Source organism: Castor canadensis, chromosome 11 (genome assembly GCF_047511655.1).
Source record: "Castor canadensis chromosome 11, mCasCan1.hap1v2, whole genome shotgun sequence".
In the NCBI taxonomy this organism is placed as follows: domain Eukaryota; kingdom Metazoa; phylum Chordata; class Mammalia; order Rodentia; family Castoridae; genus Castor; species Castor canadensis.
In genome coordinates, this window is record NC_133396.1 from 80,426,691 (window position 1) to 80,440,997 (window position 14,307).

General features: G+C 45.4%; 1 protein-coding gene across 1 annotated transcript in view; it reads right to left on the reverse strand.

Annotated features, from left to right (window-relative positions):
- The window catches only part of Lamc2 (laminin subunit gamma 2), a 61,227-nt gene that overhangs the window by 15,771 nt on the left and 31,149 nt on the right, over positions 1-14,307 (reverse strand). Inside the window, exons 5-12 of the mRNA XM_074047283.1 lie at positions 12,179-12,277; positions 9,796-9,932; positions 8,788-8,910; positions 7,732-7,921; positions 4,948-5,060; positions 3,579-3,797; positions 2,809-2,991; positions 1,640-1,885 (exon numbers count right to left, since the gene is read on the reverse strand). Of these exons, the coding sequence (XP_073903384.1) occupies positions 1,640-1,885; positions 2,809-2,991; positions 3,579-3,797; positions 4,948-5,060; positions 7,732-7,921; positions 8,788-8,910; positions 9,796-9,932; positions 12,179-12,277 (1,310 nt within the window). The remainder of the gene's footprint in view (positions 1-1,639; positions 1,886-2,808; positions 2,992-3,578; positions 3,798-4,947; positions 5,061-7,731; positions 7,922-8,787; positions 8,911-9,795; positions 9,933-12,178; positions 12,278-14,307) is intronic.

Consider the following 14,307-nt stretch of genomic DNA (forward strand, 5'->3'; position numbering starts at 1 on the left):
TCTGGTCTTCTCTATCTTCAGCATTCACAAAACACTGACTGATCACATGCCTAAGTATACTGTCACTATTTGCATACATTTTTGTATGTCTCCCTTATTGGCATATGGGAACTGAGACTAACTAATTCATCATTCTAACTTTAATATATCTAGATTCACACTGTGTACACAGTAGGTGCTCTATAAAAAACAGTAAGTGCTCAATAAAAGATAGCTGAGTGAAGACATATGTGGTCTAAATCTAATGAAATCTGCTGATACCATCTTATGGCTAGAATTAGAGAGATACAGCGTGCTTTTTCATGTGCCTTTTTCTTTTACCTTTGCAACTACTTTGAAATATCATTCATACATTTGAGGAAACTGAGGCTCAGAGGGAGGACTGGGCTTAATAAGCACAATAAAACAGTGTGATGGTTGATCTCGATTGTCAACTTGATTGAATTGAGATGTCTGGGAGTCTAGTGAGATGCATCTCTGCGTGTGCATGCGAGAGAATGAGATCGTGAGGTCTCTGACCTAATGAATGGTTTAATCCATTGATGGATTCAAAATTTTAACAGATGACTGGTAGCTAGTAGAATTGTGGAAGGTGGGGCCTGGTTGGGAAAAATAGGTAACTGGCAACGTGTCTTTGAAGGAAGAATGCTGCCCTGGTCCCCTCCTATCTCCACTCTCCTCCACCATGTCCTCCCCGCCATGATGTACTGAAATCGCTGAATCATGAACAAAATAAATAATTCCTCCCTTTAAGTTGTTTTTCTCAGGTATTTATCACCATGACACAAGCATGAATAGGTACGTTACAAAACTGGACTTGAAGTCAGTACTGCTAACGCACGTCTTCCTATCATGAGGTACCCTCATGATGGGGACTGGGCTGCTCTGGCCCAGGAATTCCCAAGGAATCTATGCTCCTGGGTAGAAGCCTCAGTGTGCACAGAGGTCCCCAGGTTCTGCCAGAAGGAGACTCTGGTGTAAGGATCTTATACCAGACAAGCTCCTGAGCACTGGGCACCAGAGCCATTCTGTGACCTTTGTGACTAAGGGGTAAGTAGAATGAAGGCCAGACCTTGCAGACTTGGCCTTGCCTCTGAAATACAACAGGTGCTAAGGTTTGAGAGAAGCTGAGTTGGAGGGCTTTGATCTGAAGTGCCCTTAGGAGCCTCTGTGAGAGGTGCTGCTTTGAAGCTGAGGCTCCTTGGGAAAACTGACAATGGTCACCTTCTATACATCAATCACACTCACTTCAGTTTGCTCAGGCTTAGTCTGGAGTCATTTATTTCTCTCCTATAAGAGGTCAGACAGCCACTTACTTCCCTGTCTACCCACCTAGGGATTGGGCATAGGAAGTGGTCCCATTTTATCTGCTGTTCCTCTTAGGAATGTAAACTTGACCTTTTTCACTTCTCCCATCCAGCTTTAACCATTTGAGAACCTCCAGGTCTGTCTTCCAGAGCCCTATGCTGGGGGAGATGGTCTTAGTGCCTCTCACAGATAAAAGATGAAAGCTGTTCATGGGGCAATTTGGTCAGAGAACCAAAACTGCATCACAACATTAACAGCCCTTGGTTTTGCCTTCGCTTCCAAGCATTTGCATGTAAACACAGACTTAATCTGTCAGGGGATGCAGTCCTACCTCGACACTTGTCTGCTGGGTTAGGAGCCAAAGGGTCCCCAAAGTACCCTGCCTTGCACTGGTCACAGTAGACACCGGCAGTGTTGTACATGCATTTCAAACACCTGCCCGTCAGCCGGTCACAGTTCCCAGGAGCACTGGGGTCCACATTGTTGTTGCATTGACAGGGCTGACAAGGCCTCACTGGACCACGTTCCCCAAAGGGGTCCCCAAAGTAGCCATCGGCACAGATCTCACAGCGGGCCCCTGGGAAAGAACAAAGGAACAAATATCCAGCCCAGATTGTCACCCATGGATAGCAAGAGCAGATGCAGAAGTCGAAAGTAGAGAGACCTGCCAGAAGAGCCAGGGAAAGGCACTTCCCACAGAACTGCAGAACAATATCCTTAGGGGCAGATACATGTGGCCAGAGGTTCACTGTCACTCCCTGGTCACCACAGATTTTAGAACACAGCAACACTACTAGGTGGCTTCACTAGCTAGTGAGGGAAAGGTCAGAAGCACAGCAAAAGTGATGAAATTTCAATGATACCACCAAGGCTGCTGCAGAAGAATCAATTCATTCTTTTATTTCAGACTGAGTAGAAGAGGGGAGTGACACTTAAGAGTCCACTAAGCTTTCCTTCTTTAGCTCAATTCATTAAAAAGCAACTTAAAACAGTTTTCAGATGCAGTCTGAAAACTTCATCTCCTAACTATAAAGTTCCCAACACTGCACCATGTTCTTTTTTCTGTAACTCTGTACTTGGCCCTTACTCCATCCACCCCATCTCTTGGGCATCACAATATTCTTATTTAGCTTTAGAATGAGCACATTTAAATTAACCCAAAGTAATTTTAATTTCCTAGAAAGCCCTTGGAAGGCATTTATTTTTATTTACTTATTTTTGGCAGTACTGGGGTTTGAACTCAGGGCTTCACACCTGATAGGCAGGCACTCTACCCCTTGAGTCACTCACCAGTCCTTTTTTGTGTTAGGTATTTTTGAGATAGATTCTCTCAAACTATTTGCCTGGGCTGGCTTCAAACCACAATCCTCCAGATCTCTGCCTCCCAAGAATCTAGGATTATAGGTGTGAGCCATGGGTGCCCGGCTTGGAAACTATTTACATAAAGGCACAGCATCAGGACAGAAAGAAGCCAGCTGCAGAGCAGGCCCATGGCCTTACCGGTAACCCCAGGGGGGCAGTTATTACACACCACCTCCTCTGTCTCTGGCATCACTGAGCAGCTGAACCCATTGTGACAGGGGCATGGCTTGCAGCTGCGGGGGTCATGGGGATCATTGTAGAAACCAATGGGACAGTCAGCACATTCGATGTCAGGATTCTCATCTCCAGAATAACAATCTCCTGGGGGGGCAGAAGAAGAATGGAGGGGCAGAGAACTGAGCGATATAATTCCTTCAATGTGGATGAAACATGGGGATTAGAGTGCAGAACCCTAAGTCTTCCTTTCTGAAATTTACCCCAGTGTCTGAACACTGGCATTCACCCCTGTTCTCATATCAAGTCTAAATACAGCCAAGACCCTAACTCTCCCCCTGTCTCTACTGTGCTCAGTAGACCCACGCTTCCTTCACTATTACTCCTATTTGCCATGTCTGACACCATTTGTTGGCACATTCATTTGAACGCTGACTTGTCTTTGATCTCCTACACAACTTGGTGCAACTTGACACCAACTCCTCACCTTTGCACTGAACCATGACAGCCATTTCCTGTAACCTAGCACTTTCTCACAACCCTGTGGCATTTCCACAATGAAAAGGATTGAGTGTAATAAGGCACCGTGCCCATCTTCCTTGATTGCAGCCCCACTCTCCCTAATCCTTTGCCATCTCTGAAATGAGTTTGGCAGGGTATCTATCTCTTCCACAGGGGACCCCAGTCACCTGGCTGCAACCCCAGCCACCTGGTCCAGGTGTCATTTCACTCACCTGTGTCTGGATCGCAAGCCCCTCCCCCTTGGCAGTTACATGGAATACATGCACCAAAAGGTCCCAGTCTCGCTGAATCTCTTTTGTAGCCAGATGCACAATCCTGACAAAACTGTCCCTTGTACCCAACAGGACAAATACAATGTTCAACCCATGGTGCCGGAGCTCCAGAGATGGGGCGGGCTGAAATCAGGGTCACATTGTCAAGGTATCCAGTACCTGCAATAAAGAGAAGAGGTTAGAAGTAGCAAGCGGTAAGATATAAAGTTCTAAAATCAAGTCTCTTTGGATTTTATCTTTCTTAATCCCAACAGGTGGTGTTCGTTGTGCCACATGGAGTGCTATAGCAACCCGGCATTGGGATGAATACACAGGCTCTAGAGTCAAGAAAATTAGGGTTCAAATCCTGGCTCCACGCATACAAGCTGTATGAATGGCACAACTCACTTAACCTCTCCAGTTGTAAAAGAGAAGTAACAGTGGAGTCCATCTCCTCTGTTTGTCGTGAGAATTAAATGGGGCAGTGCATATTACAGGCACCTAGCACAGAGTAGCAATTCAGCAAATTGTCAGTGAATGTCTTGCCTACTTCCTGCTTAATTTGTTGGATCAGTGACATGGAAATGGTACAGACCAGCCATGCATGTTACATGAATACTAACAGTTTAAGGAAGTCTCCTTTTTATAATTCTAATTGGGATTAGGAGGACCTAACATGTGAAGCTCAAAAAAAAAAAAAAAAAAAGAATTAACAAACTACATGACAATGTCCAAACATGGCAGCATTAAGTGTAATTCCCGAAGGAAAAGCAACTCAAGAATCAACAGGGCTGGCTGCATTGCTGTAGATGCTCCCCTTCAAATAATCTCCTTTAATCAAACTTGTAGAAAGGCCAGGTGCATTGGCTCACACCTGTAATTCCAGCTACTGGAAGGGAGAGATTAGGAGGATCATGATTTGAGGCCAGCCTGAGGGAAAAAGTTATTGAGACCCCATCCCAATCAATAAGCCATATGTGATAGCACATGCCTGTCATCCCAGCCATAAGGGAGACATAGGTAGGATGATTGCAATCCAGGCCAGCCGTGGGCAAAAACCCTGTCTGAAAAATTGCTAAAAGCAAAAAGGTTGGAGGCCTGGCTCAAGTGGTTGAGTGAGTGCCTGCCTAGCAAGCACAAGGCGCTTAGTTCAACCCCCACTACTATTGAAAAAAACCTTGTAAGAATATAAAAATGTAGACTCAATCAACATTCTCTAAGTGAAAACCATAAAGTGGTTTATCTACTTGTTCGGAAACCGTCACCACCTTAGATGGCTGAAGCAATTAAAACCAAAGAAGACAGAACTGCACTTCTCTTGGTCCCTTACTGTACTCTCCATATGTAGCACGAATCAGGATGGCTGTGAGGTTCCGAAGCAACCTTCGATACTCAAAATAACTCAGCTGGGGGCTCCAGTTACTGCTCGGATGTTCACTTAATCTGCGTAATTGAAAACAAAAATCTTTAAAAAACCAACTCCTATCAAATCACCACCTGATACAAAGTATACCTGAGAATGTGGGAACAGCTAAGCCCTTGGCAGTACTGCTTAGAGGAACACATCTCCTTGGAGGCGTGCACTTAGTGCTTTCTCCCTCCATGATGGGGCAAACCCCACAGGAGGTGACAGTGCGTGCTGGCATGGAAAGCTGCTTTCCTGGCCTCATTTCACCTGAAGCAGTCCTGCTTCCAAATCATCAGACACCACACTGTACTCCTACAAAATCGTCCATACTGTTCACATCTAACACGTTTCTGTTACTGCTGGAGTAAGCACTCTACTCCATAGCTACGTCTTCAGCCTCTCATACGCTTAATTTGGCATCATGGTGCCTCACTGGAATAGCAATCGTCTGTGCTATTCTTTTAAATGTTTCTTCTTTTTACTGGAATATTGCTTCTAAGAATTGTCCTACCCCTTTCGTTTTACTCATTGGTTAAACAAAAGTTGACTGTGGAGCTGGGGACACAGCACCAGTAGCAGAGCACTTGCGGAGCATGTGTGAGACCCTGGGTATGAACCCCAGCACCACACACACACACACACACACACACACACACACACTGTACCCTGGGGGGGTTGGTCTGAAGTTGTAAGGCCAGAGGAAAAGGTAACTAGGCAGAGGTGATCGTCATTCAGCCAGGGTTGCTGCGGGTAGGTTAACAGGTATAATACAATGCAGTGAGTGCTATTATGCATGCACAGAATGCCACAAGGTGCGCCAAGCGCTGTTGGCTCACGCCTGTAATTCTAGTTACTCAGGAGGCAGAGATCAGGAGGATTGCAGTTCGAAGCTAGCCCAGGCAAATAGCTCCATGAGACCCTATCTCAAAAAAAAAAAAAAAAAACCCTTCACAAAAAGAGGCTGGTGGAGTGAGCTCAAGGTGTAGCCCCTCAGTACCACAAAAAAAAAAAAAAGAAAGAAAGAAAGAAAACAAGAAACATACAAGGTGACTGGAACTTTGCCTGGGATTCTGAGAAGGCTAATACTAAGGAAGAACATGTGAGCTGAACCACAAGGAGCAAGTTCACTAAGCTGAGAAGTGGGAACGGATGTCCCAGGCAGGAGATCTGTGTGTGCATTGTCAGAACAAGTAGCACTCAGGTATTTAAGTACAGAACGTGTGTGTGTGTGTGTGTGTGTGTGTGTACTTTAGGTCTTCCTTCCTCCATTCCTATTAACTCGGTCCCAGGTTAGACCTCCAACTGCCCTCACTTGAGCCATCATGAATGCCCTCTGATGATCCAGGTAAGGACCCTACCCAAACTAGCCTCCACAGGGTACCTGCACCCAGCCTTCACTGGACCAGGACACTGCTTGACTTAGAATCTCTTAGTGGTTTTCCGTCACCTTTCTGCATGGACAAGAGCTAAGCACCTTGACCTGACATTCAAGGCCCACCATGATGGGCCCTATTCCAACCTTTTCAAACTCATCTGCCTCTCTCCCCTACACATGCTGTGGTCCAGCCATTAATATTGTTTGCCTTCTATGTTATACCTTTCCACATCCTCACTTTAGTTCACATGTGGAATTGTCCTGACTTTTCTCTCTGGAAAAGCTCTTTGCATCTTCCTATTCTTAGCCCACAGAATACCTCCTCCATGAAGCTTTCCTTGACTCCTCCAGGCAGAATTAGGCTCTTTCCAAGATCCCATGAACATACTCCACCCCAAAGCAATTATTGTACTGTGTTACGCTTGCTTTTTGATGTATTATATATCCTACTAGACCAGGAGCTCTTGTAAGACAAAGACCATGTTCCATCTTTACTTTCCAGTCTCTAGTGCAGTACTGAGCACTTAGCAGGCACAGCTAAGGCACAGCAACTTGCCTGCTCTGTCTGAACACACCACCCAAGAACCCCATTCTAAGGCCAGGCACAGTGACTCAAACCCCAGCTATGCAGAAGGCATAAGTAGGAGGATTGTGATCTGAGGCTGGCTCTAGGTAGATGTATGAGAACTTATTTGAAAAATAACTATATGAAAAATGGCTGGAGGCATGGCTCAAATGGTAGAGTACTTGCCTAGCAAGTACAAGGTCCTGAGTTCAAACCTTGGGACTATCAAAAAAAAAAAAAACCCTCTCTTCTACAGGATAAGTGCAGTTTCTGTAGAACACACAGGACCACCTGTAACTCACTGCCACCTGTTTCTCTGACCTCATTCTTCACAGTATTCCTCTCCCCCATTCTTGCTCCAGCCATGCCCAACCAAGCACTGGCATTTCCAAATGCACAAAACTTCCTCAGGCATGATATTCCTCCTGCCTCATTAACCTCTGCTCCTTTTCTGTCTTTTGAGGCTGCTCTTCACAGTGGCTGTGTCTTCTTGGGAAGCCTCCTTCCGATCATGCCAATGTGAGTCAGTTGTGCCTCCTACATGTGTTCACAACACTGTGACCATCCTGTCTACCTCCATCACTTGACCAGCAGACTGCTATCATCTGTTGTTTCTCCCATTAGCCTGCCAGCTGCTTCACATCCTGTCTAAGCAAGAGATGCCCGATAAAGCTTATTAAATAAATGAACAATGGCTGAGTGGGTGTACAAGGGGTGTACAACTGAGTCAGTCTTGGTTTGACCCACTTGTGGTCTCTCTTTTTACCTGAATGTGTAAGTCTTGGTGAGTCCACAAGGCAGCGTCTTGCCAGGTGGTATCAAGGGAGCTCTGATCTGTAGGCCAGCACCTTCCAGGATCACATCGTGAGTGGATGGATGTCTGCCACCCCTGTCTACACGGTAGTCAAAAGACAGGCTTTGCCCATAGCTCACCTGCTGATTTCCAAGAAACTTGGCTGTGAGATAGAATTTTTAAAAAGATCAGTGGTGAAGCTGGAAAGGCAAACATGTTCAAGAGTGCACTAATGTCGGCAACTTCTGCTGGAGTCCCCTCTTTTCCACCCCGTCCTGTCCCACCCTATGGGAAGAGTCAGGGCGTGGTGGTTATGCCACCCGAGCTGTGAAGCAGGGTTAGTTTCTGAAGTGCTGAAAGGGCCTCATCGTGAGACAATTCTACTATTAAATGGTTCACAGCATAGACTTTAGGACAGACATATGTAGATTCCAGGAAAATCAACAATAGTGCTCTTTGTTATATAATGCAATATAGTTTGCAGAGTGCTTTCACAAAAATCATCCTATTTGTTGGCAATAACTCCTGGAGGCTGGTATTCCCACTCTCATTTAATAGTTGAGAGGCCTGAAGTTCAGAGAGGCTGAAAGAATGACTGAGCCAGAATCACTCCTCAGCTAAGGATGTAAACTAGGACTAGAATTCGAGCTTTTCTACCCAGACACTAATATATATCTTCAACTCACAAGTGTTCAGAGCTTTAAAGAAAGGCTTTGTTTTTGCTTTTCTATCCCTTCTCAAAAGATCCACAGACTTGATTTCTTGCTTTGGTATGAACCCCAGAAACTTCCCATTTGATTCAAGTAGGTACCTCCGTCAGGGTCTGACCTCCAGGACACCCAATTCTGCTTTATTGTCCTATGCTGCAGTGACTTCATCAAATTGGGTTTAAGCCCCAGCTGTTTCCTGGAGGTACTGCTGCCCAAACACCAAGTGGTATGAATGCCACATTTGCTAACTCAGGTTTTCTATCCTCATTTCCTAGTCCTCTAAATTGGCTTCTGTAGGAAAAAATCATCTCTCACATACCAGGAGCCACAAAGTAGACAGGGTCTGATCTCCGGGCTGAGCTAAACACATCCCGATGGCGCTGTGACCAGTGGAGTTTTGCAGGAGACCCATTTCTCTGGACAACCTTCCAGCCATCAACATCTGGAACGCAAAGAACACCACTCCATAGGAGACAAATCCTCATCATTCTCTGAGTTAACCAAGGCAAGACTTGCTTGCCAAAACATCCCATTGATGTGCAGAAAGCAGAGTTTTCACATTCCTTTACGAATTTTCCACTCACTTCTGCACTAGAGTCTGAACTTCGCAAGCTCCCACCTCTTTGCTGCTCTGATTTATCTTTGGATCTGGCTTTTGTGATAAGAGAACATGCTTTTATCTGCCTGTAATTTGTATTTTTATTATACTTACATAAACAAGTCTGGCCTTAGTGAGGTGAGAAGGCCCAGAAACTCAGACTAGTTGAAAAATCAATTCCCAATATGTGTTTAGTACTCTGTATCTTGGCAACTAATTTCAGATACATCAACTCACTTAATGTATGTGAAGACAGTGTTAGTAGTGTATGCAGCTTCCAGGATGCGCTCATAAACCCCTGGTCCACATGAATGATTCCATGTTGGTTTTGGAATAAACACAGGTGAGAAGTACAGGAAGATAAAAAGCTAGTTTCTTTTAAAAAATTTTTTAAGTTATTCCTACTCTGATATGCATGCATGACAATACTCTGGGTTATTTTTTGAGACCTTAGAGTATGCCTTACTGCCCTAACAAAATACTGTACATTGAAAACTACAAAAGAATTGCTAAGGCTGACAGAGTGGCTCAAGTTTTAAGATTGTCTGACTAGCAAGTATCCTGAGTTCACATCCCAGTGCTGCCAAATAAATTAGTTGATTAAAAAAAAAAAAAAGAATTGCTAAAGATGACTTGAGAATCCATCCTGTGGACGGGGAAGTGGCTGTCTGTAAGCACAAAACCCCATACGACATTAAAAAACAAACTCTCAAGAAGGGAGCACTTTACCTTGATGGAAGGTAGAGGTGATCCTGTAGACACTGAAGTCTGTGGAGCTTCGGCAGTTGCCTGAATGTCCATAGCAAAAACACTGGGTACAGCCCTCAGGGTTTCCTCTGTCCAGATGATAATAGCCTGGTCGACACCTGCAGCAGCATTTTAGAAACCAGGATGAGCCAGGGGTGATGGCTCACTCCTGTAATCCTAGCTACTCAGGAAGCAGAGATTAAGAGGATCAAGGTTCAAGAACAGCAAAAAGCTAGTAAGACTCCATCTCAACCAATAGGCCAGGCATGGTGCCACACGCCTGTCATCCCAGCTAGGCAGGAAGCAGAGGATGGCAGAGCAGGTTGATCCAGGCATGAATGCAAGACCCTATTTGGAAAACATGTAGAGTAACAAGGGCTGGAGGAGTGGCTCAAGTGCCTGCCTAGCAAGCACAGGCCTGGAGTTTAAACGCCAGTACTGCCAAATAATAGAAAATAAATCATGATGATAGTATGGTTATTTCATATTCTGCGTAATAATCTAATGACTGATTCAATCTCTCTGCTTTCTCTCTCACTTAGTACTATTAATTCCCAGAAGAGGGAAATAGCAATTTCACATACCACCTCCACCCTAGACCACCTAATGGGCAACTAGAACCACCCCCCAAGTGAGAGGTGGGGGCGGTTCGCTTTCTCTCCCCCAGTCCAGCAAAATCACCTTTGCCTTGCTGGTCTGGGAATTTGGTGACCAATTCATCCTCCGTGATGGATGGAGGTCAGATGGACAGGACAGGAAGGGATACACAGAGCAGCACTGTCCCAGACCAAAGTGGAAACCAGGAAATGAAAGTTCCTGCCTCAGTATCTACCCAGCAGTCCTAGTTCCCAAGACCATTAGGTGTCAATCATCATTCCTGCCCCTGGTCCCCTGGCTCTGGCCCATGGGGAGAGGACAAGTAAGAACAAAGAAAAAGGATAGTTAGAGGCATACTACAGAGCAAAGTGCAGGTTTGCATTCTACTTATGTCTCCAGCTCAGTGGCCCTAGGGGCTTCTCTGAGGACAACTGCTGAGCAAGTCTTAGATGTGGGGGTCAAAGGAAAGAGGGCAGGGAGGACTTGTTTTTTTCTGCTCAACCTAACTTCAGTTTCAATGGTCATTTACTTAGTACTTAAGTTGTGTCAAGCACCTTATGTGTAGTCTCTCATTTAATCCTCCCTGTGACCCTTAGAGATAGGAATTGTTACTTCCAGTTTTCCTAGATAAGGGGACCAGAAAGGTTAAGAAACTTGTCTGAGGATGTATAAATGGAAAGTGGTAGAGCAAGACTCAAGTTTGTGGAGAGGAAAGGATGAGGGAGGGGAAGGAATCAGGCAAAACTAAATGCCAGTGTGCAGGAATGCACTAGGACACCAAATTACCAAGAAAAGTGAGGAAGTGATTACTATGACAGCTAGAATAGTGGTCACTTCTAGGATCGCACGTTTTTAACAGAGGTCTACTTCCTGTCAGTGGGGATGACAGCATTTCTTAGGTAGATTTATATTTCTATGCTATATTTTGAAATAAAAAAAAAAAGACCTCCAAAAAAGTGACTTCTCTCTTAACTGAAGCTCTTCTCCTTACCCTCACCTTCGAGCATAAAACCCCCTGAAAACACAAGCTAGGAATGTGCTTGGCATTTCCTCTGCCCAGGTAGAAGTGATTGGCAGAGTGCCAAAGAATTGCTTTTTTACTTTTAAGGAAATGAGGAGGAAGCTTTTACCTTTGCAGCCACCCTCATAACCCCTCTGCTCACAACCGTCTTGGGGAGGGGAGAGTTTAGTCTGAGCACATTTGTACTTAAGGAATGTCCTATAGTAGCTGGCTCCAGGTTCTCCACCTGCCCCAACACGGCTTGGACCCAAAGGGCTCTTACGTCGTGCCCTGCCTCATGTGTGTGCCTGTAAGCACCATCCCATCCCTGGGGCGGTTCCTTTTCAGTTCACGATGGTTATATATGGCCATACACTGTGATATTCCCTGTTACAAGGATTTTCCCAACATGTTTAATTAGAACAGGCATTTCTCAAGCCCAGCTTGAGTCACATGAGCTCATTACTGAATACCACCTTGTATCTAAGCACCCTGGATTGAGAGCCAGCTGCCAGGGGACTCTTTGGGGCCCTCTGTCTCTGTCGCAGTAAAAACAAAGACAAGAGGCCCAAAGCAGAATATACAAGGACTCCAATGAATTTGGGGTGCTCAGCTGTATTTTTTAAGTCTAGTTTTCGAGGACATAGAGCAGGAAGGTCCTTGACATTTACTCTATATCCCTTTTCCCTAATTGCACTCAGAAGAATAATCCTTATGCCTGTTGCCAACGGACTCCTTAGTGTCTGTAGGGACACGGTTCACACAGACCTGTCACAGCGTTCTCCGGTGACAGCTGGTTTGCAGACACAGCGGCCAGAGTCACAGGGCCTTGCAATGCCAGCTGGGTCACAGTCACACTTGGGGTCTCTGAGAAAGAAAAAAAGGAAAATGAGAAACGGGTTTCAAATGCTTCCTGACTGGGCCTCAAGGATCAGCTGCTCACAGGCAAGTCCCCTAGGGATCCTTACTCATGCTGACCTCTCTCTTAGACTCAACTGTCTGTGCCAGCACCGCTCAGTGTGGTCTGCGGGCGGCAGCTGGTCCATGAACCCAGTTGCTACTTACCCCTAACGAGGGTTGTGCCAGGAAGCAAACCAAGTTCACTACTAAACTGTTTAGTTTGGTTAACTGGTTGACTTATCTTTTTTTGTTAAAGATGTATCATTTGTTTCTCTATTGGTTAAATTAATGATGTCTGCTTTGATTCTAGTCGATTCTATCTACCTGCTATTTTAGTTTGCCCACCTCTTTCCTTTGGTAATAACTCAAATGCCATGAATTCACCCATGTGACATGAACTCCTCAATGACTTTTACTCAATTCTCAGAGTTGCACAACCACCACCACAAATAACAATTTTCAAACATTTCCATCACTCCAAAAGGAAACCCCGTACTCTTCAGTAGTCACCCTATTTCCTCTCTTCCCCCCCAGCCCTATGCAGCAACTAATTTACATTCTATCTAAAGATTTGACGATTAATAGATATTTCCCATAAATGATTCATTACTTTCAGTTAGCAGAATGTTTTCAAGGCCTATCCATGTTTAGCATGTATGAGTAAATTTGTTCTTCTGATGGCTGAATAAAATCCCACTATATGGATAAGTCATATTTTGTTGACATTGGGTTGTTTTTAGTTTTTAGCTATATGGATAATGCTTCTCTGAACATTTGCATGTAAGTTTTTGTACAGGTACATACATTTTTATCCTTCTTAGATGTATTACCTAGAAATGAAATAGCTGGACTTAGTTGACATTTTGTTCGTTTTGCTTAGTAGCAAAACTCTGGGGTAAGACAATGCTTTCATCTAATTCTGGCACAATCTCCCCGTTTCATGTAAGCACTAGCCTCTGTCATTTTGCCACTCAATCATGTATCTATCTTATGGGCCTAAAACCCAGGTTGTTGTCTCTTCCCTGCTGGTCTGCTCCTCCTCTGACTGTCCTAAGACCTCATCAAACCCATCCCAAACCTGGCGCTTCCTTGACTCCTCCCTTGCCCTCTCATTCCCCATCCAGTCCATGCCAGGTCAGGCAGGCTCCTGGGCAGAGTTCCTTTCTGATTCTTGTCTTTTAGATTCCAGGGCCTCCTCTTTGTCTTAGCTTCCTCCAAACTACTTATCTGGACCATTACATAACACGTGCCCCACACTTTTGTGCTAAGAACCAGGGATACTAAGAAACATAGGAACCAGCCCCCCTTCTGGAGTCTTGAGGCAAGGCAAACATGTGAACAGCAATGGCAATAAAACAATGACCGCTGCACAGAGCTGGGCAGCCTGTGGCACCTCCTCCCACTGGGGACCCAGCAGCGAATAAGACAAAGCCAGGTGGGCTCACTCACCTTCTAGTGAGAGGAACAAACAAATGCTGATAGGAAATGAGAGGCCCAAGTAAAACAGGAGAGGGGGGAGAAGTGGGAACTGGTGAGGGCCCTGGGATGGGGCCTCACGAAGCACACCATGGCTTTCTGTGGAGGGAAAGGTGCCTGAGGTCTGGTCACAGCCACTTGCATTTGGATTCTTTGGAGGAAGGCAAGCTGCTGTGGCTGGAGAGGGACCAGGAGAGTGAGGGAAGACTGAGACCCAGTGGAGCCTCAGCTGCGGGGGGAGAGGAGAGGGCACGAGGATCCTGCTGGCCCTGCAGACCTTCCTGAGAAGCTCCTGTCTCTCTCTGCATGGGAAGGGGAGCTCGTGGAGGGCTGTGAGCAGAGCCAACGAGTGATAGGAGGGACCTACTTTGTGTTTTAAAAGGGTCACAAAAGGGTATTGGGCTCCTAAGATCAGCTAAAAGGGTCAGGGAGGACTAAAAGAGAACAGTTTATGCAAACACCCAGAGGAGAGAGAGCTGGGATGGACAATACAGTGCCCATCTGAGCAAGGGGCTGAAAAT